Source organism: Gouania willdenowi, chromosome 8, assembly GCF_900634775.1.
Source record: "Gouania willdenowi chromosome 8, fGouWil2.1, whole genome shotgun sequence".
Taxonomy (NCBI): domain Eukaryota; kingdom Metazoa; phylum Chordata; class Actinopteri; order Blenniiformes; family Gobiesocidae; genus Gouania; species Gouania willdenowi.
Window position 1 is genome coordinate 3,118,598 of NC_041051.1, and position 23,622 is coordinate 3,142,219.

The following is a 23,622-nucleotide window of genomic DNA, read 5'->3' on the forward strand; positions in this document are numbered from 1 at the left end:
CCACAGCCTCGACCCATGTGTCATTCAGTGATTGTGATGGTAATGAACTGGCAGTGATAGTCTGACAGCTTTCATTTCCCATTAGGAACAAAAGGAGGGGGGAAACATATGACTAACAGATGCATAATAAATAGGTTATTATATATTAGTATACAGAGACATTGGTGTGTTATTTTCATAGTAACGATGGATTGCAGTGAATGTGTGGCGGTCAGAGAGAAGCTCCACACTCTGGCGTGTCAGACATGTCGTGTGGGTTTTTTCTGTTGCCTCTGTGTTCAGGTGAGGTAAAGAGATTTCCGCGCTCGTACATTCACGGTGAGAGGTTAGGAGGCGCTATCCTGCCGGGTGAGGGGTCGTCTGTAACGGAGTGAGGTGGAGCACTACGGCAGGGGAGAGGTGAACCCTAAAGTATGATGCACTTTCCTTTCTCCACCCACGGGTTGTTCTTCATCAGCTCAGGGTTCAGGAAGGGGTCCTCTGGGACGCCATCTTCTATCCACTTTACCAAACTACAGGAAGATGGACAGGGACAGACATAAAGTGTATATATCAGTGATCAGTGCTGTCAACAGATTAAAAACAATGTGCGATTAATTAATTATGATCTGTAATTAATTAATCTATATAATCTCTTTTGAAGATCACATAAAAATTGCTGAGAAATGCCCTCAACTTGAGGTATTTTCATTTAAATCACATTATTGTGGCAGATTAAAAGATTGATATATAACAAAGTGGCTTTATAAAGTTATTTATTGTTTTTAACAGACTTGTAGACATTTACGTTCCTCTGTATGAGAGACTAGTTCCAAGGGCTGCTCATACTTTTAGTTTAGATCATCAGTGTGAATATTGGTGTGTACTTTTGTCTTTCTCTAAACAATAGAAAATACAAATGAAATAAACATCAGGTCCATACGTAGTGCTATAAGTTAGCACATCATAAACAGTAAGAACACTTTTCTGAGCAATACATTTATTGAACACTGAAATCGTTGCTTTTTTTCTCCTTCACAAAAATAACATTTATCCAGTTACTTTGTTCATTTGTCACTCATGGACTTTTTCATTTTGGCTCTGAACCGTGTCATCTTGTCCAGTGTGGATTGGAGAAACTGCATGTACACAGCATGTTGCAGTTAGCACTGTCCAAGTGTCTGTGCTAGCTGTCCGAGCTAGCTGCTACATGTTTAACATTGAGGTGGTAGCTGCTACATGTTTAGCATTGAGGTGCTAGCTGCTAGATGTTAAGCATTGAGGTGCTAGCTGCTACATGTTTAGCATTGAGGTGCTAGCTGCAACATGTTGAGCATTGAGGTGCTAGCTGCTACATGTTTAGCATTGAGGTGATAGCTGCTACATGTTTAGCATTGAGGTGGTAGCGGAGGCTGCAAAGCTCTGGTGATCGACAAACTCTTGCACAATTTGCAAACAACAGGGCATTTGTTTTCCATCCAGCGTTTTTATAAACTAAAATTAATGCCAATGATGCTGAGAAGCTACGCAGTCTCCCGTCTTGTTATTGGAGTTTGTGTATCAGTATTATGGGTATACCGGGAAGTCTTGAAATGAAAAAAAAAAGTGATTCACTTAAAGATAAAGACATAGTGTAAGTGTCATAGATCAATAAATCTAAGTACATTTACTCACAAATAAATGTAGAAGGTTGGAAGTTCCGCTCGAAAAGTTGTTTTGATCTCCACCGTAAACGGTTACATTCTTACCCTGACTTCTTGTGTTTCTTCACCAGTGATTGGTTTGACTCCATTTTTGCTCTTGTTTGTTCCCCATTTTATCTGTGATATCACCTCACTCTGCCAGATATTCAATTTCATCCACATTCAAAACTTTCCATGTGATTCTTCAATGAAATTACCAGAAATGTGTTGGCAGAGTTTTTAGGGCAAACACAAGAAGTCACGGTAAGAAGAAGTAAAACACTTCTACGCATCCGTCTACAGGACTCCACTTCCCACAATGCAGAGCGCAAAAACCTTTCTGACAATGTCAAAAAACACTATGTCTTTATCTGACCAATTATCGTCTCCAGCAGCTTTAAGGAAAAATTATTCATGTTTTCACTCAATCACTTTCTTTTGAAATTAAAAACTTGTGAACAGGTGAAACTACGTAAGTTAAAAAACTCAGCCTTATAAAAAACAAGGATCCGAATCTATTCATTCAACATCATTCAACATTTCATAAAAACATTAATGAAACATTTTTTAAAAGACTGTTTTCAGCATGGATTTTTACCTGCAAATTTTAAATAAAGCTAAAAGAAAAAAAAGAGAGAAAAAACATGAAATAATGCTTGATCTTTCTATTAGGGATGTAACGATTCACTCAACTCCTGATACGATTCGATTCACGATACTGGGTTCACGATACGATTTTCTCATGATTTATTTTACAAAATGGGACGGTAGACAAATATTCCTTTATTTTTTTGGGGGAAAAAAAATACTGTACTATTTTCCTTTTATATTTAATTGTCAAAAGAATCCCTTGATAAACTATTCAAAACAATGCAATTTAACTAAAAATAAATCTTGAATGAAATAAATAAAGGAATAATACAAATGAAGAAGAAGCCTATTAACTTAAAGTCTGGTTCTATAGTAAACAATGCAAAACTTCATAATAGTTCTTTTTCTTTTTAAAATTGCAACTGAAAATGTATTTTGTGCCTTAACAATTGGACTTTAAAAAAAAACAAAAAAAAAAAAACAGTCTGCACTGTATTTACGGCAGATATTTGACATCCCTACTTTCTATACATATTTTATATTAATTGTGTTTTTTCACAAGGAAAATTATTGATCAGCATTCCAACCTCTGATCTAAACAACCATGGGTACAATCTATATCTACAGTTCAGATTTTAGATTCCACAATGGAAACTAATCAGAAATTAACACTAACTTATAAATTAGCACCTTGCACAGCAGTTCAGCCACTTTTGGCATGTGAATTAGTCTGATTATGAAAAGCAATTTCAGTTACATTCAGTATGTGCTGCTATAATCCGTAAATAAAGTAAATTTACATTCACAAGAATGGGCACAACCTCCTGTGTAAGCAAAGAAGCATTTGACATTAAAATCAATAATAACAACAGTTATTTCTAAGATTATTATTCTAAACAAATATGAATGTCTATTAGTGTTTTGCTTGAATAGACAAAAGTACAACGAAAATACAAAAGGGCAACAAAAATACACAAAGAAAAAGACAACAAAAATTAGCAACAAGACAACAATATTTCAGAAGAGGACAGCCAATACTCAACATGGCAAAAATACACAAAAAGACTCCAAATATATACAAAATAACAAAAAAAAGACACAAAATGACTATAAAAATGCCACAAAAATCTAGAAAATGTGGCCCTCGGATCAGACAATCATATTTTTGATAAAAGTTGCCCATGTCTGATGTAGAGCTCTTGTTAGTAAAGGTGGAAGTTCATTTCCTTGTGTCCAGTACTTTACTGTGTGTAATTCTGTAAGGAAAGTTGAAGCAGAGCTAAATAAAAGGTGGTTCGAAGGCGTCATCGTTAGCACGGCTACTCACTCAGTCACTGTTTTGGATGATTTCTCTCTCTTGAAGGCCAGCTGGTACTTGAGGCTCTCCACCTCCTTCTTCATCTGTGGTACGTCCCACTCATCCATGGCTGCAGCTTGATTTAGGGCTTTTCTACCTGGACACAGAGTGAGGAAGCCCAAGCTATATTTATACAGTGCACTGCTAAATAAAAAGACAAGCCCACTCACAACATTTATGCCCTGCAGCAAAGCAGCACAGAGTACAGTACATGTGATTTATAGCTGCTACTCAGTGGTTCCACCTCCAGGAGGGTCAACACTCGCTTTTAGGTTTAGAAAGTACAAACAAAAGCTGTCAAAACTGGCCGACTGTTTAACACAGAATACATTTGATAATTTGTTTATGTCTTTTGTGCTATGTTTTTGCATTTTCTTTTTTAGCAAAAAATATAAATTTATTGTGTTAAGCAGTTTGCTGCTTTACTTTTTTAAATCTCTCACAAGAAAAACCAGGACAGGTTAGAGAGCTGTCGTCTCATACCTCAAAGCAGTGGTTCTCAAACTTTTTTGGCTCTAGTACCCTATTTCTTAGCACTGTCCCAGTGTCTGTGCTAGCTGTCCGTGCTAGCTGCTACATAATGTAATTATAGGAATACAGTTGTTTAGGATTGTGTGTTATATATTTTTTTGAAAAAAGAATAATAATAATAAAAAAAAATAATAATTTTGCAGAAATTTCAGGTGACCCAACATGGGGTCCCGATCCCAAGGTTGAAAAACACTGACTTAGTGGCTCTTGAATATATTTATTTCTATAGTTTATAGTCATCTCACTCCTGGGGTGGGACCAAGTCAGACTCTTTATTTGTTAATTTTCCACTGACTCTCTCTCTCATGTACTCCCTGTAGTACCATCACCTTACCCCTAAAGGTACACATTCGTACCCCCATTTGAGAAACACTGCCTTAATAGAATGAAAGGTAAGAGTAAAGACTGACATTGATCCTATTTTCCCAACAACACCTTCCCTCTTTATCTTAAGGAAAATCAAAGCCCCCCACGTCTTTCCCATTCAGTTTGAAAGTTCACAATTATTCAACTTAACTGATGCTTCAGCATCTTGTTTCCTGAAATCATATTCAGGAAATATCACATCAGCACTTTTAGACACTCTCTCTGCTAATCAAATCTTACATTACACAAATACAGCTGCAGATCATAAGCTCTTTGTCTAGGCTAACAGGATCAGTGTGTCTCTTCAATACAACTTCACACATTAATGCATGATTCAGGTGCATATCTATTTCACATAGGAGGAACCATAATCATGTTGAAGATTAAAGTGATTTCTATTTCAAAATTTCCCAAATCCTCTTTCAGCAAATACACATTTCCGTTCCCTAATTTTATGTAATTTATTGACAAACTAAAAATCTTAGAATCGAGCCAAAAATGCTCAATAGAGAATACTTTAGTTAAATCATTTAAATAATTGTATTTTTCAATGCTTCAGAAGTTGATAGTGTGCAAGACTTCGTAGTACAAGGAGATTTCATATTATTAAATTTTATAACAATATCTTGTGTGCTTTGTTTATGATTTCCAAACCATTGCTACACATTTAGGGACATTTAGGGAAAATAAGCCCCCAATATGACACGTAAATACCTCATATAACACATTTAAATGCTAATTTTCTTAGGAAATTGGTGACTGAATGTCTAAGAAGTGTACTAAACTAAACAACATTTGCTCATAATCTTGTTAGAAATCTTGCGCTACGTAATCACTGCTTAGCAGAATTTCGTGCAAAATAAAATGGTGATAACTATACGACAAGGACTAAACAGTTATTTACATGTTTAAGGACAATATGACAATTTTGGTATTTTTCCCATAAAAAGATGGCTGACATTCTTTCTACATAATGTGTGTGAATTCAGTGTAACTCCCTGGCTTCTGTAAGTCATCTGAAGCATGGAAATATAATTATAATCAAAGTTGTCGACACTACCCTACCTAGCATGTTTGGTATGAATTTGAGAATAAAACTGAAATGGAAGAAAAAAGGGAAGATTGATATGATGCGAAATGGGAATACTCTGAAACATAATTCAAGAAATTCTGAAATGGAAAATCACATTGGAAAATATGGTGAAAACATGTAGGTGAAGATATATTCTGTGTCATAGCTCTTTCCGATACAGGAGTGAATCCCACGCCTGGTGGCTCTGAGGACCCAGCACACAGCAAAACAAAACTAGGAAAGAAGAAGCTGAAATGTGCTGAAACAACAAACGCCTGTTCAAAAAATTCCATTCATTCTTTCAGTCAGTTGGTTCATCTGTTCAATTATCCATTTATTTATTTATTCATTGTTTATCAGTATCTAATGGTGAGATGAAGCTTCTTTAATAGTGGACTGATGACTTACCCAGAGGTATTGGCTGACGTGCGTCTAGGCTGGAATTTATAAAATTGCCTAAATTATGGGCGGAGTTACCAAAGCAATAAAGACACACCCATAGTTATGCTATGCGAACTACCTACTCAATACGCAATATACCTCTCTTTTCACAATACTCCCAATCCAACCAACTCGCCATGGATTTCAGAGTTGACAAGTATAGTTGTTATAGGGGGCGGGGCCAACAGTGGTTGTTTGTGACGTAAGAAACCACCAAAATGTCACAATCCACCATTCTAAGCCAACAGCAAAATTTGATTGTAATAGCCGGATTTCATCCCATAGAGGGCAGACACTCTTACATTTTTACAACATATGCAATATTGGAATACTTTGACTAAAATGTCAAGAGTTGAACAATATTCAATCAACAACTCAACATCATACCCAAATTGGTTTTCTGTAGAAAGACTAGTGGTTTTGTGGTTCAGTTACTTTTTACAGTGCTAAGAGCTGTGGGCGGGTCAGCTGCTAGAGTGAGTAATCCTTGGTTACTATTAGAAAGTTTTCAGTATTCATGTTGGCTTTTTTCTCTGATGTGTTTGCAGCACAGGTAATGGACTAGTGATGTGTAGTAGTCGGTGTAGCAAAGGTAGGCTTAGATAGGATCCAAGGCCAATAACCAACACAGAGAAAGGCCCTAAGAACTGAATGTGCTGATGGTCGGCACTCGGCAGCAGTGAAGTCTGTTCCTCACTCCCTGCCCACACTCATTCATGAATCATGATACTCTCTTACTGTAATAGTACTCTGCCCCTCCCTCATGAGTGTTTGTACCCCTGTGTGTTTATTAGTCTGTGTGAGTTATCGGAGCACTTGGTCTGCACTCTGAAATAAGGCTTTTGATTTCCTTCAACAGAAAAACAGGTTTGGTATTTTGAAAGGGCGTCACATAAAGCGTGATGTTACACTTGTTTCATGAGTGAAGGTTATGTGTGTGACGTGTTATCGGCTGCTTTGTAATGACAACGCTGATTAACTCTCTATAGATAATTGGTCCCCCACTTTTATTTCCGTGTGACCCACATGAGTACTCCTTAAGATTGGCAGACATTGTGCAATTTTTTCAATCATTGTACTCAGCTCCAGCTGAAATTGTGTGACTCAGAGACCGAATGTGCCCAGCTCACGATTCATGTTTTCATACTATACGGACTGACACTCTGACACCATCTGACTGCTCACACTGTACGTCCATTAGGGATCATTTCTAGTATTCATCACGATAACAATAAAATTACAATAAATAAATCAAACAATTCCCAATCTAAAGTGCGAACAGGTTCCTTACAAACACAAATGAAGTTGATTACATCAACACTCAACTCCGAGAACTGCCACCTTAACGCGCTGGGGTTGTTTGAGTGCCCGAAAGATCCAAGGAGCTATGTTGTCTGGGGCATTATGCCCCTAGTAGGGTCTCCCATGGCAAACAGGTCCTCAGTGACGGGTCAGACTAAGCTCAGTTCAGAAGACCCTTTATGGACAGAGTAAGAACAAGGACAGTGACGTCGCCCGGTATGGCGCAGCCGGGGCCCCATCCTGGAGCCAGGCCTGGGGCTTGATTGGGAGTGCCTGGTGGTCGGGCCTTTGCCCAAGGGGCCCGGCCGGGCTTAGCCCGAAAGGACGATGTGGGCCCGCCCTCCTGTGGACCCACCACCTGCAGAGGGATCCGTAGGGGTCAGGTGCAGAGAGGACTGGGTTGCGGTCGAGGGGGGTGCCTCGGCGGCCCGGTCTGCGTCCACAGCTTCTGGCTGTTGGGACATGGAATGTCACCTCGCTGGGGGGGAAGGAGCCTGAGCTTGTGCGGGAGGTTGAGAGGCACCGGCTAGATATAGTCGGGCTCACCTCCACGCACAGCTTGGTCTCTGGATCCTAACTCCTGGAGAGGGGCTGGACGTTCCACTTTTCTGGTGTAGCCCGCGGGGAGAGGGGGCGGGCTGGGGTGGGCTTGCTTATTGCCCCCCAGGTCAGCCGCCATGTGTTGGAGTTCACCCCAGTGAAAGAGAGGGTCGCCCCTTTGGGTTGGGGACAGGTCTCTCACCGTTGCCTCGGCCTACAGGCCCAACATCGGTGCAGAGTACCTTCTTGGAGTCCCTGGGAAGGGTGCTAGACGGTGTCCCATCCGGCGCCTGAGGAAAGGGGAAGCAGTGCTTCACCAATACTGTTTACAGTGCAGGGGGGGAGCTGCTGACCTCAACTGGGGATGTTGTCGGGCGGTGGAAGGACTACTTTGAGGGTCTTCTCAATCCCACTGCCACGTTTTCCGATGAGGAAGCAGAGGCTGGGGACTCAGAGGCGGACTTGCCAATCACCCGCGCTGAAGTCACCAAAATGGTTGGAAAGCTCCTCGGGGGCAGGGCTCCGGGGTTGGATGAGATTTGTCCTGAGTACCTTAAGTCTCTGGATGTTGTAGGACTGTCTTGGTTGACATGTCTCTGCAACATCGCGTGGCAATTGGGGACAGTGCCTCTGGATTTGCAGACCGGGGTGGTGGTCCCACTCTTTAAGTAGGGGGATCGGAGGGAGTGCTCCAATTACAGAGGGATCACACTCCTCAGCCTCCCCGGCAAGATCTACTCCAGGGTGCTGGAGAGGAGGATCCGGCCGATAGGCGAACCTCGGATTCAGGAGGAACAATGCGGTTTTCGTCTCGGTCGTGGCACATTGGACCAGCTCTCTCGTGGTGCTCTACAGGGGGTGCTCCGGGAGTATGAGGTCCAGGGTCCTTTGCTAAGGGCTGTCCGTTCCCTGTATGACCACAGCAGGAGCCTGGTTCGCATTGCTGGCAGTAAGTTAGACCTGTTCCCAGTGCATATTGGTCCTTTTATGGACAGAATTTCTAGGTTCAGCCAGGGACCGGAGGGAGTCCGATTTGGGAACCTCAGGATCTGATCTCTGCTGTTTGCAGATGATGTTGTTCTGTTGGCTTCATCAAATCAGGACCTTCAGCGTGCACTGGGGAGGTTTGCAGCCGAGCATGAAGCGGCCGGGATGAGGATCAGCACCTCCAAATCTGAGGCCATGGTTCTCCACTGAAAAAGGTGGCTTCCCCTCTCTGGGTCGATGGAGAGTCCTTGCCTCAAGTGGAGGAGTTCAAGTATCTTGGGGTCTTGTTCACGAGTGAAGGTCGGATGGAGCGTGAGATCGATAGACGGATCGGTGCGGCGTCAGCAGTGATGCGGTCGCTGTATTGAACTGTTGTGGTGAAGAGGGAGCTGAGTTGGGGGGCAAAACTCTCAATTTTCCTACCCTCACCTATGGTCATGAGATTTGGGTAATGACTGAAAGGACAAGATCGCGGATAGAGACGCCAAAATTAGTTTCCTTCGCAGAATGGCTGGGCGCACCCTTCGAGATAGGGTGAGAAGCTCAGTCACTCGGGAGGAGCTCGGAGTAGAGCCGCTGCTCCTTCATGTCAAAAGGAGCCAGCTGAGGTGGCTCGGGCATCTGTTTCGGATGCCTCCTGGTGGTTCAGGTGTTTCAGGCATGTCCTATTAGGAAGAGGCCTCGTGAAAGGCCCAGGACACGCTGGAGGGACTATGTCTCTGAGCTGGCCTGGTGTCGCCTCGGGGTCTCCCCAGAACGACTGGAGGAGGTGTGTGTGGATCAGGAGGTCTGGGCATCTCTGCTGAGACTGCTGCCTCCACGACCCGGCCCCGGATAAAGTGGAAGAAAATGGATGGATGGATGGATGGATGGATGGATGGACATCAACACTAGACACATTACAAAAGGCCACAATAGCTGCTGACTCAAAGAGCTCATGGGCTGATATTTTATGGAATATACAGTATTTGTGCATGTGGGTCACTCTATTAGTGTTATTGTATGTATATAATTTATTTACTCACTTAAAATGATTTTTTTTTTTTTTAAAAAAAAAGCACATGAAAAGCAAAAATAACTCCATTAGTGTTTTTAAAGCTGCTGAATATTGTTTATTTTATATCTGATGATGAGTTACATAAAGTTATGGTTGGTAAATATATTTCTCTGATTTCCTATAATTAAACCAGATCAAGCTGATGATTTAATCATTCAGTATATTTTGGTGTAATAATCTCAATAGTTACATTAGTCTAATGAGACCAGCTTTGTCTGTGAACACGTGAAATATAATTAAAAAATATTGTGTTTCACAAGTTTGGACCGATAAACAGTGACATTAGTTTAATGCTAACATTTATTTCACACAATGTGTGACATGTTTAGTTTTTATTCTTCCATACAAATCTTAAATATTACCATAAACAAATCAGTGGTTATGTGTGGTTTAACGACAGTAAGACGTGTACTTTTTACTTGGTCTACTTTTACTTTTATGAAGTCGTTAGCATTAGCTCTTAGTGTGTCGGTGGGTTAGCTTAGCTTAGTTAGCTTTAGTTGAGTTTCCAGTTCCTGTTCATTATGGGAACTTTGGGTGGATCTGGTATAGGATCTTGGACTGGTTCACTTTGTTGGATGGTTGTCTGATCATAACCAAGTCGCGGTTTAAATTCAGGTAAGCCGTGGCGAGCACCGCCGTTTGTGTGTGTGTGAGGGGCGGGAGTGGCGGCGTACACTGCGTAGGCTCCGCGGTGGAGCTCCCATAAACACCGTTCCACCCCAGAGAATAATAAGTTGTTGACCAAAAACTTGGGGGCAATTTTGGCCCCTGGAACAAAGTTTTTAGGGACATTCTTGGCTAAATTGAGGGACAAATGGCCCGTGGCCCTCGCTAAATTCCGACATGGGAATTTCTCGTTTCTATCATGGGATGACATATTCTTACCGGTGAGAATGTTCTTGTTTTGCTCCATGTAGAGGCCAATACAAGTTCCCAAGCGTGGAGGACAGCTTGTTTTGAGGAAAATCCGCTTGTAGCTTAAAATGAAAATGAACGTTTTGAACATTTTGCAACACCAAATTACTCTAAAATACACACACTTGGGGTATGTGGCACACACCCACACGAATACAGAACGTTCTTGCTTTTATTAGTAGATTAGATAGATGATCCCTCTCTTCTATCGCGTGCAGCAGTAACTAGACATTTTTGCTGTTTTTTCATATATTACTAGATTTTTTGTAGGTTTTGATATTTGCCATTTCTTCATGCAACACTTTATTGTTGACACACATATCTTTGCTCCTCTAAGGAAAAGGACATTTGTCCTCATGTTGGAAACTCCTTAACCATTGTTTCCATGTACCCCTTGTTATGTTAACACGTATCTCTATGGCTACACATTTAGGAGCAAAAAATTAATGGAGGCCTTCTATGTTCAGTTATTATGAGTGGCTATCAATTTAATCAGACATGGATAACTTCTTTATTATAGTTAGTTATTGAGCTTGTTGTGGTTTCCACAGTAAAAAGGGAAATCATCTGTTGCCTCAGAATTGCTAAAATAAATGATATCTTTTCTTTTGGTAACATACGAATAATGACTAAACTCAGTTTGGTCTATGCCTTATTGATCCCCACATTAGTCATGAAACTAAATCTGACATAAAACAAATGTCACACTTCCCATCATGAAACTGAAATAGATACAGTATATGACACGGACTAAACTCTCACCTAGATGTGTTGGGACAATATCACACATTTCCACAGTGCTTTTCTAATGCTAACTTACAAATTATGTCAAATATTGCAATAAGCGATTTTAGAAGACATTAGCTTTGCACATCTGAAGCTTAGAAATCTAAAATTAATAACAATAGTAAAGCCCATCAACCCTATTAAGTATGATTGGGACAATTATTTGATTTGTATTTACCATGCATGCATTTGACCTCTTAGGCTGACACTGCATGAATGTTTTTGCAAAAAAAATAAATAAATATATATATATATATATATATATATATATATATATTTATATGATATGTAAATGTTTCTTAGAAATGAAAACAATAGGTTGGTATTGTTAAAGGGATCAGTCTCTATTTTCTGTTGCATATTTAAAATTGAGCTTTACAGTAATCAATCAAAAGTATGTTATCCAATTACTCATTAATTGATGAAATAATTGATAGAATACCCAATGGTCAAAATTATGTTTAATTGAAATAATAAAACATGCATTGCTGTTGTAAAAAGATTTCACTACATGTAATGTTGACCTTCGACAGCATGTGCAGACAATAAATAAATAAGATTCAGCTTTAATCAAGCAAAAGTATATGTTGTCTGATTACTTATTAAATAATTGATAGAATACCCAATTACTAAAATATATGATAGCTATTTCTATACAAAGATTGATTTGTTCTCTTGTTAATTGGTTGAATATATTTGGGTGAGCAGAAACAAATTAGGTCAATGATATTTAAATTTTAAAAGGTAATTCATTCACAAATGCACCATTTCTAAACATGTTAGTCTTTAAAGCACACATTTTTCAATATTTTTAATTTATTGCAAAAGTGCACATTTTAATGAATTTGTTTAGATTTTCTGGATTTAACACATTTGTTTTGCTCTGTTGGTCTTCATTCATTTTATTATCTAAAGTTCCTCAGCTAAATCTACATGTCTTTTGGTGCACAGCTACTTTATAAGAGACATCAGTGATATCATAGTAGTAGTGTAAATAATCATCTGAACATCCCAGGCTGACTTGGGTTTCAACATGAACATCTTGTATTTGCAGAGCTTGGTCCTGTATCTCCAGCTTTATTGCCCCACGTTGTGGATCAAAGAAAGCCCAGACTGAGGCAACGTGTGCGACAGACAAAGACACAGCGCTGACTCAGTTAGGTGAGTCAGCGCTGTGTGTGCTCGTGTCCCTTTGTGCAAACACCAGGTGCATTATTACACTAGCATGTGTGTGTCTTACCAATATTACACAGACAGAAAGAGGCAGAGCAATGGCCATTTCCTGCCTGAGATCAGATTTCAACATCGACTGCAGAACTCATCTCTTACGTTCCTGTTTTCACTCTGCATTGCTTCCCAATTTTAATTTATTGGTTTCTCCTGCACATTATCACTCTTTATTTGATCTATTTTAAAACATTTGGCTGCTGCTCAGCCGCCAAGGAAGAAACAACAGCTAAAGTAGGCTCCTCAAGACAACAAAGGAACAACAGAGAAAATGTCCATCAGCGTTCCAATCAAGGTCCTGCATGAAGCAGAAGGCCACATTGGCCACGGTTACATGACGCTTTTTTAATTCGGAATTAGTTATTCAATCATTCAGAATGAAAGTGTTCTAATTCGTGTTTAAATGGAAATAGGGATGCAACGAACGACTATTTTAATAGTCAACTAGTCATCGATCATTGAAACGATTTATTAACGAATCGGATGACAAATTGTACAATTATTTGCTCTATGTTACTACAATCTTTTAAATTTGGCTTGGGTCAAATTACGACAAATAAGAACAATAAATAAATAAATAAAACTATTTTCCAACTTAAAGTGTAAACAGGTTCCTTACAAACACTAATTAAACTGAATCCATCTACAGTAGAATATGCTTCAGTAATAACATTTACACATTAAAAAAGCTACAATATCTGCTGACTCATAGAGTTCATGGGCTGATATTTTATGGAATATATTTGTGCATGTGAGTCACTCCATTAGTGTTATTGTATGCAATTCATTTCTTTCCTCATTCATAATTAAATTATTGTCTAAAAAAAATAAAAAGCACATGAAAAGCAAAAATAACTCCAATAGTGTTTTTATTGCTGCTGAATCTAGTTTATTTTATACCTGATAATGAGTTCCATAAAGTTATGGACTGATGTCCTATAATTAAACCAAATCATTAATATACTGAGAGCATTAATAACAGGATATTCTGGTGTAATAATCACAATATTTACATTACTGTCTAATGGGACCAGCTTTGTCTGTGAACAAGTAAAATAGAAGTAAAAATATTGCGTTTCATAAGTTGGAATGGATGAATAGTGACGTTAGTTAGACGTCTTACTGTATGTTTCGTCTCTGTCAACATGTTTGTGGGACCTTAGACTTTGTTGGGTGGGGGTCTGGTCTTTAACCAAGTATCGATCCATGATATATATCACTACACAGCAATTTAACGTAGGTTATAACGTAAGCAGGTCTGTGTGTGTGAGCAGCGTCGACACCGCTGAGCAACCGATGACATCGCTCCAGAGAATAATAACAAAGTGAAGACGTACCTGTACATTTTAGTGAAAAAGCAGAAAAGGTTTTGAAAATAAATCTTAAATCAAAAAAAAAAACAAAAAACAAATCGATAGCACGAGCATATCGATAATTGATCGTGAGAAAAAATATCGTGATATACCGGCATATGGAGATATCGTCACACTCCTAGTCGTCACCAGCGCTTCGATGTAAACCCGGCCAACTGTTCGTCAGTAACTCGCACAACACTGTTTTTAGGTCGGAATAAAATGTTTTAATCTACACTTTTCAATGTATTCAGTTTATTAATTGTCGGTTTTTTAATTTTTTTATTTACCCGTTGGATTGTCCTTGCCTTCTCAGATGACACTGGTTCTCATGTGCCCTACAGGTCTCTATGTAAATATCTCCATGTTTGTCCTTTGTCAACTTTGCTTTAGACTCTGTTTTTAGTCGCCACACTGTACATTTAAAACCACTTTTTGACCGTTTTGGTGCCGTGCTGCTCCCAGCCATCTAACACACTGACTTTTTAATAGTAAAGATAGAGTGAAGCAGCTGTCCGCTCTGCTGCCTTCTCACTCGCTTTCTTTCATTGTGCGCTCATATCTATTTTCTGTCCGTCTCCTGCTGTCTTTCACAGATGTCTCCTCACTAACTGCTTCCTTTTCACCAATTTGAAACATTTTATCCATTACTACACATTAGCAGACTCCACATGCGCTGCTGTTTCTCTCTTGGCCTCCAAAGAGCAACTCATGTAACACCAGTGGTTCTTAACCTGGGTTCAGTCCAACCCCAGGGCTTTGCTGAGTGCAGGAGTGAAGACACACACAGTTAGAATGTGTTACACAAAAGGAATTTCCATGATAAACTAGTAAATTAAAAGATGAATTAGGATAACAAGATTACATTTAAATCTTAAAAAATAATTTTTAAAAATAAAAACTCGTATTGTTCATGACGTCTCGCTCCGCTATCATCACTTAATTTGTGATTTTTTTAATCTTTCAATCACTTCATACTAAAAAAATAAAGTGGTTTGGAGAACATGTACAATGCTGTGTATGACGGAATGTGATGGAAGGCGTCCTCAGTGCATGGTTTGCAGTGCAGTCGACCAATTGTAGTCAAGCGCTGGCAAAACTAAGGCAACACTTCATGGAGATGAAAAATACAAGAACACACAACTGAATTAATGATGAAATCATATTTAATTTTTCCAAGTACAAACATTTCGGTGAATGCACTGATGAAGCTTGCTGGGTTCAGTAACAACCACTGTATTAAACTGTGAGTATCTGTAATAAAAGAATTGGAAATATCACCTTTCGTCAGTATTTATTTATATTTAGTGTTGTTGGTTTTTGTTGAGTACATTTATGCAACTAGTTCTAATGGGACTAACTAAAACAAAACCATCCGTGTATTAACTGCATGCGCCCTCTCATAGAAATGTAAAGGTTTTTAGCGTACGTCAGCTGAAGTAAGCGTACTTACGCACAGTTTTATAAATGAGGCCCCTGGTCGTAAGAACACAGGGGAGGTGAGTCAAGCTGCAGCAGGCTGGGGTGAAAGTAGACCTTTCAAAATAAGAGAATTGGTGGAATTTTTAAACTGAGCGTAGCGGTGTCGCCCTGTCCGACGCCGCCCCGGGTACCCTGCAAGCCTCCCGCCCTCTTTCACCACAAACTTTCTAACGTTTAATAAAAACATACAGATGTCTTTTTTGTGTTTATTGGGACTTTGATTTTACTAAAAAATGTGTAATTTGTTTAAGCACATATTTGTTCTCCTTGCTTTTCTGCACTTTAGTTTTTAATTCTGTTAGGCAGAATTTTGTTGTCGTGGTGAATCCTTACAAGACTGCAAGTCAAAGTATTTAAATTTACAACTGTAATTAAAGTACATAAATAAACTGTCTTTAATATTAATTAATGCTTCATTTTCATTTCTCTTAAGATAAGCCTAGCCTATAAGAAAGAACAATTTATGTATAATTCATCTGATATTGTTTATTAGAACACAATACATTGATTTATTGATTATGCTTATTGAAAAATACATGAGAAGAGGACCTTGAAAAAATAATCACAAATAAAATCACAATCGCAATATTGAGGAAAAAAATCGCAATTAGATTATTTTCCAAAATTGTTCAGCCCTAGGTAGATAGGTAAAAACGTCACTGTAAAACCAGTAATTTAAAAAGAAATACTTCTCTTAAGTCCAGTTGTTCAGTCCTAAACTGTAAGATGAGAAGTAAGATGTATTTGAGTCCAGTCATTATTATGTCTGTGTATTTTGTGTGGGTTGACAGCATTGTGTTAATGTCAATGTAAAAAAAGCCACTTTGCTGCTTTTCTTTGCATTGATCAGGTTTATTTGGCCACTACAGACTGAGAGACTCCACACTTTGGTCAAAGTCACTTTTTCCAGCTTCTTGATTACAGAGTCTTGGTGGACAAGATGGCGCCTGTGCTCGGCCAAGCCTCTGCTCGACTCCTATGTCGGCTCTTGTTGAGTGTTCTTGCAAATTATGTGGTCATATCAGCCCGACTATCAAATGGATTTGTTTCTGCTGTCCGGAGTTACGATCGTGGCTCTCTTTTTCGCATAAAGGAGTCTATGGAGTCCCTATATAGTAAGTGGGACAGGTACAAACAAACTTTTCCTCCCCCCTTTGTTTGCCCGCGGGACTCACCTGAGTATTTGTTGCTGTCTCGAACTCCTGGCAAAAAGAGGAGGCAGAGGAAACGAGGCTGTCGGTCCGGCGTCCAAGTTAGACGCAGGTGGGCTCCACGTTTGGGAACCGACGCCCTGGATCGCCGGGTCAGGTGCTTACGGAGGATTCCTCTCCTTGGTGTGCGCCGCGGTGGCGCCGCGCTCTCCTCCCGTGTCATCTCCTCCGGTTCCCTGGAGCCAGTGCAACGTTGGAATTGTGATCGTTGGGATATATCGCCTCCATATCTTTCCGTGTTTACACCGGTCAACAACCACCTGACTTCCCGTCACAGATGGAGAGCACATGACCGTGTTGCGTGCCTTCGACCAATCCCGCTGTGTCCAGCTCGTACAGCTCCAGCTGACGCAAAGTCCGTGACGTCACCCTTGATTCGGCTTGGCCTATTGAATGCCCATTCTATTGCGAACAAATCTTTCTCCTTGAATGAACTGTTTACCATGAAAAACATGGATTTTATGTTCATCACGGAGACATGGCAGAGAGAAGAGGAGTTTATTCATCTAAATGAACTCTGTCCTGACAGCTGCTCAGTTTTTGGGAGGCCCCGCCCCTCTCGTCGCGGAGGAGGTCTTGCTATGGTTTACAGGGACACTTTCACCTGTAAAGTGATGAATACTCAAGTCTTCCCTTCCTTTGAATCACAAATGTTTAAAGTTGGTTCGCCCCGCTCATTTTATTGTATGCTGGTTTATCGTCCCCCTGGACCTGCTGCTGCCTTTTTAAAGGATTTTAGTGACTTTTTATCTTCAATAATCAAGTTGGAAAATGTTTTAATCCTTGGAGATTTTAATATTCATGTTGACGACAGCACATCCTGCCCAGCAGTGGAACTTTTAACAATGATTGAAACTTTTAATTTTGAGCAACACGTCTTTGGCCCTACTCATCAAAAGGGTCACACGCTAGACCTTGTTTTTTCACTTGGTCTTAATGTTGCCAACCTTTGTATAGAGGATGTCCATATGAGTGACCATTGCTGTGTTTTATTTGATTTAATCTCCAGTCCTGAGCCTGTCCTTTCTGAGCTTAGGTCACAGAGGCGGATCATCATGTTTAACTCGGAACTGTTCTTGCAATGTAATGATGTAGACAGTCTCATCCACAGCTTTAATAGCCATTGTGAGTTCATTATGGATCTTGTTGCACCTGTCAAATCCAACCTGGTGACTCGCAAAGCACCGAGTCCCTGGATTAGTGATGGTATTCGTGATTTGAAGAGACTATGTCGAAAAACTGAGCGTCTGTGGAAGTCTTCCAAACTTGAGGTTCATAGGTTGCATCTGAGGGAACTTATGTCTTCTTTAAACGAAATTATAAAAAATGCCAGATCTGACTACTTTCGTCAGCTGATCACTTTGAACAAGAAAAAACCTCAAGTATTGTTTGATACCATCAACTCTATTGTATGTCCTGCTGCTCCTCTTAAACCTGTGTTCTGTAAAGCTGACAGCAATGATTTCCTAAACTATTTTATCGATAAACTCCAGGATATCAATGATAATCTTCCTTTGCTCTCGTTCTGCACACCTGGTGCTGTTGAGCTTGTTTCCCACGAGTGCTCCTCTTTTAGCCTTGTAACACAGGCCGATGTCTCATCTATGGTAACCAAAATGAAGCCCTCTTTCTGTATGTCTGATGTTCTGCCCTGTAGATTTTTTGTAAAAGTCTTTGATGCCATTGGCCCCTGGGTTACCAATCTGATCAACCTTTCCCTGTCAACTGGTGTTTTCCCCAGTTCTTTCAAACACGCAACTGTAGAACCACTTCTCAAAAAGCCCAATCTGGACCCAGCAGATTTAAAAAACTTCAGGCCCATTTCTAAACTTCCGTTTTTGTCCAAAGTGTTGGAGAAGGTGGTCTCTGATCAGTTGGTACCCTTCTTGGAGAAACACAACATTTTCGACACTTTTCAGTCCGGTTTCCGTAAGAATCACTCCACGGAAACCGCCCTGCTTAAAGTGTCCAGTGATATTATGATGTCCGCGGACTCTGGAAAATGTGCTGTTCTTGTGTTGTTAGATCTCTCGTCAGCATTTGACACTGTGAATCATCTAACCATGTTGACAAGACTGCATGACCTGGTTAGAATGTCTGGACCAGTCTTGGAGTGGGTCTCCTCGTATTTGTCGGGGAGGAGTTTTAGTGTCTATGCAAATGAGTTCCTGTCTGACCCTGCTGATTTGCTGTGTGGGGTTCCCCAGGGCTCTGTTTTGGGCCCGATTTTGTTTTTACTCTATATCCTTCCATTAGGGAAAATTATCCAGACCTTTGATGATGTTTCCTACCATTTGTTTGCGGATGATATTCAGCTTTACTGCTCTTTTAAGCCCTCTGAGATCCAGAAATTAAGCTCTCTGCTGAAATGTCTTGCGCAAGTTAAACAATGGCTCGGTGCAAATTCCCTACAACTGAACCCAGACAAAACGGAGGTGCTGGTGTTTGCCCCTGATGACGCTATCCCAGGGATTCACCAGTATTTGGGCGACCTGAGTTTGTCTGCTAAAACAAGCCTTAGAAATCTTGGCATTATCTTTGACAAAGCAATGTCATTAGAGCACCACTCTAAACTGCTGACAAGGAACTGTTTTTACCAACTGAGGAAAATCTCTAAACTTCGTTCACTTGTGTCCAGAGATGATCTTGAGATGATTAGCCACGCCTTTGTGTCTTCCCGTTTAGACTATTGTAACAGCTTATTTTCTTGTCTAAACTCCCATTCTAAAAGCCCTTCATTGGCTCCCAGTCACTTTTCGTTTCAATTTTAAACTTCTGGTGCTGACCTTCAGAGCCTTGCATGGTCAGGCTCCCTCCTACATTAGAGACTTGTTGTGTCCTTATACCCCCTCCCGGAGGCTGAGGTCTCAAGATCAGAACCTGCTCATGGTCCCCCGTACCCATTACAAGACCAGAGGAGATCGCTCCTTCCAGGCGGTCGCGCCAACGCTCTGGAACGATCTTCCGTTTTCCTTGCGTTTGCTTGATTCCGTTTGTAACGCTCTTGCTCCCTCTAATTATTTTGAGCAAGGCCCTGGGACTCTTTAATAAAGGATATTGATTTCTAAATTAGCATATCCAATTACCAATAACATACTATAACATAACACAAGGAAAACACATTCAAATAACCACCAATAATAACTACCAGAAGTAAGGAGTAATAGTTCTTTATATGAAACGTTTTGTTTTAGTCCTTTTGAATCAACCAATCATAAAACACATTCACTGTTTTGCCAATGAAAACAAAAAAACAATATGTGGGCCCACTGTAATAAAATAAAACGAAAAAAAACCCCAAGAAGCCGGCATATAAAATAAAATAAAATAAAATGAGTTCAGGCCTGTATTTCGGGCGATCTCCTCTCTTTCCCGCTCTTTCAAATAGAACCTTGGGGTTCTATTTGATCAGGACTTATCCTTCAACTCTCACATAAAACAAACTTCAAGAACTGCCTTCTTTCATCTCCGTAACATTGCTAAAATCAGATCTATCCTGTCTCAGGGCGACGCCGAAAAACTAGTCCATGCTTTTGTTACCTCTAGACTGGATTATTGTAATTCTCTTTTAGCAGGCTGCCCGAGCAAGTCGCTTAAGACACTTCAGCTGGTTCAAAATGCTGCAGCACGTGTACTGACTAAAACTAGGAGAAGAGATCACATTACTCCTGTATTAGCCTCTCTGCATTGGCTTCCCATAAAATATAGAATAGAATTCAAGATTCTTCTTCTCACTTATAAAGCCCTAAATGGACAGGCACCAGTCTATCTCAAGGAGCTTGTAGTGCCATACAATCCCCCCAGAACACTACGCTCTCAAAATGCTGGACTACTCGTTGTTCCATTCATCTCTAAAAGTAGTATAGGAGGAAGAGCTTTCAGTTATCAGGCCCCACTTCTCTGGAACCATCTACCAACCACGGTTCGGGGGGCAGACACCCTCTCTACCTTTAAGGTTAGGCTCAAAACATTCCTCTTTGATAAAGCTTTTAGTTAGGAACCAGCTCATAGCTCATAATTAAGATGCAATAGGCATAGACTGCCGGGGGGGGGGTCTGGCATGCTCGGTTGGAGAGAGGTTGGAGAGGGCGTTAAGAGAGAGGTCATTTAGGTTAGAGAGGGACCGGAGAGGGTCCCATTCCTCTTTCAAACACTCCCTCTATGTCTGCTTACTCCCTTGTGTGTTTGCTCCTGTACTCCTTCTGGCTTTTGTCTTGCAGGTCCGTGGGATCCTCAGTGTGGAGTTACAGAGACTCAGCGGCTCTGTCTCCACCCTTTTCTCTGCACACACCCAACACAGCATAACGTGGATGGCTGTTCATCATAGGAATGGGATCCACACAAGGTTCCTGCTGCTTAACAGAAGGTTTTCCTTGCCGCCATGATGAATTCATGTTGGGTGTGGGATACATATGTATGTGTATATACGTATATATGCATATGTGTGTATCCATAAAATGAAGAGTCCGTCCTTAAGACTGCTCTACTGTAAAGTGCCTTGAGATACCATTGGTTATGATTTGGCGCTATACAAATAAAGATTGATTGATTGATTGATTGATTGAAGATGACTGATCTCCGTGGTGCGTTCCAGATTCCAGCGCTCCTCGTGGTGTTAGCTCCTCCAACATTGACGATCCTCTCCGCTCGCCGACAGCCGCAGTCCTCTTCACGCAGCCCTGACTGGTTTCTCCTCTCGTTTCCCGAGCAGGTCAGGTGGATGGCTGATTGACGCCGTAGCACGTATTTACTTTGCTGGACAAGCAATGCTAAATGCTAACGGTTGATGTCCGTGCGTCGGTCTGACGTACCACTTCCTCCAACTCACACACAGAGTCCATTCCTTCGACTGCGTCGGGCTGACGATCTCACTAACTCTTATGTGTGGTTGGTATTGTCCAAAATGAAACTGTAAACAGAGTTCCTTTTCTTTTTAAGTCTTTACTCTATCTGCTCTGTCATCTCCTTCTTTCTCCCGTTTTTCATTCTTCTTCTCCCTACACCCAGCGTGGCCGTCTCTTTTTGCTCACAGCTCCCCCTCTGGTCACTTTTGGTTACCACACATACTTTTTTTTAAAACCAAACAAACATATTCTTTGAATTATACAAATGGTTTAGGTTACATACAAAAATAACCATTACTTCTAAACTATCAGAAAAATACAAATCTGTGTTCAAATGTACAGAGTTAAATAAAAACAAATAACCTTTAGTAATCAGTGAACATCCTCTAATATTTACTAACAAAAAACTGTTTTCCTACTGGGCTACACGTTGATGCTTTTAAGAGCCAACTGAAAACCTATTTGTTTCAGAAAGCATTTTAAATTCCAGTGATAAAGGGTTGTTTTATGACCATCATATTCTTGTGACTGTAACTGCAATTTGTATTGTATTGTATGCACTGTATGTATTGTGAAGCACTTTGTGACTTCTGTCTGTAAAAGGTGCTATATAAATAAATATTACTTACTTACTTCTCGCACTTCAGCTTTGATGGTAAGATATTCACTTCCTGCTGCAAGTTTTCCACCTTTTTACAGGTGTCATGATAAAATATGATTAGCGTTACCCTCTCAGGGAACACAATGTCATTACGGTCACTGTACTATTGTGTTGGAAAACCAACCCTTTTCCACATGCACTGTGCACATCTCTCTGGTTTCACTGGAGCTCATGAGGAGTGCAAAGAGTTTTCACTTTTGACCAGTAAAATAAGGTGATTTAAAGGGGCAGTATTATGAAAAAATCACTTTATAATGGTTTTGCTACAGTGATATACTGTGCATTCAGAGGGATGACATTTCCTCCTTCCCTTGTTATCCCACATTTTGTAAAAAATCTGCTCCAAACGGGTGAGTTGGATTTTTCTCACATTGTTACGTGACATCACTGAAACTCCTCCTCCTGACAATCCTGGCTCCTCCTACCCTATAAGAATGTGAGCTCCTCCCTCTCAAACTACCTCACAGGTAAAACAAGCACTGCAGTTTAATATAGAATATATTTTATTGTCATATATGTAAAGCTCGATACACTTAATGTGTTCTCTGTATTTAACCCCTCGCTGAGGAGCAGTGGGCAGCAACGGTGTAGCACCCAGGGAGCAGTTACAATCAGTTCCACTTTTAGTAGCCGTTACATCGCCTCGTATCACCTTTGACATGATCTGACGTGTTTGTGACACAATGTGACGCAGCAGTTGGACAAAAAAATGATTATCACCTTAAATGCACTATTCCTGTGGTTAGAAATGAGGATGACAAGAAAGTGACTTTGCATCTTAACACTCCAGTGAGTGTTTGAAACAGCTGTCTGACTCCGCTGCTGCTGATGTGATAAACACACACCCAGAAGCAGCGCTGAGACGGACTCGCAATCACAATAACAGCTTACATAGCCATGTGTTTTACTGCAGTTTTTTGGCTGAAAACATGGATAGCAAAAGAAAATCCCTATAGTGATCACTGATCGTGTCTCAGAGCAAGGCATGAAGTCAACGTCTACCGACATGCCTACTCATGCATATGCATGAAGGCCCCAAAACAGCCTGTTTTTAGAAGCGTCATTGAAGTGACTTTTCAGAGGCTAAAACTCCAGAAAACAGGCGAGTTTGGGAAAATAAACCTCAAATACTGTGATGTTGGGGTTCTTAAAACAAATGGAGATGGTGAAAAATAGCTGAATACTGGACCTTTAAATGCTTCATGGTTAGATCTAAATTCAGACCCACTTTTGCAT

The 23,622-nt window shown here is 40.4% G+C and overlaps 1 protein-coding gene across 1 annotated transcript in view; it reads right to left on the bottom strand.

Moving 5' to 3' along the window:
- Positions 1 to 265: 265 nt before the first annotated feature.
- gng13b (guanine nucleotide binding protein (G protein), gamma 13b) overlaps positions 266 to 23,622 on the bottom strand; it is a 30,358-nt gene continuing 7,001 nt past the window's right edge. The window contains exons 2-3 of the mRNA XM_028456292.1: positions 3,580 to 3,706; positions 266 to 512 (exon numbers count right to left, since the gene is read on the bottom strand). Of these exons, the coding sequence (XP_028312093.1) occupies positions 407 to 512; positions 3,580 to 3,677 (204 nt within the window). The 5' untranslated portion in view covers positions 3,678 to 3,706 and the 3' untranslated portion in view covers positions 266 to 406. The remainder of the gene's footprint in view (positions 513 to 3,579; positions 3,707 to 23,622) is intronic.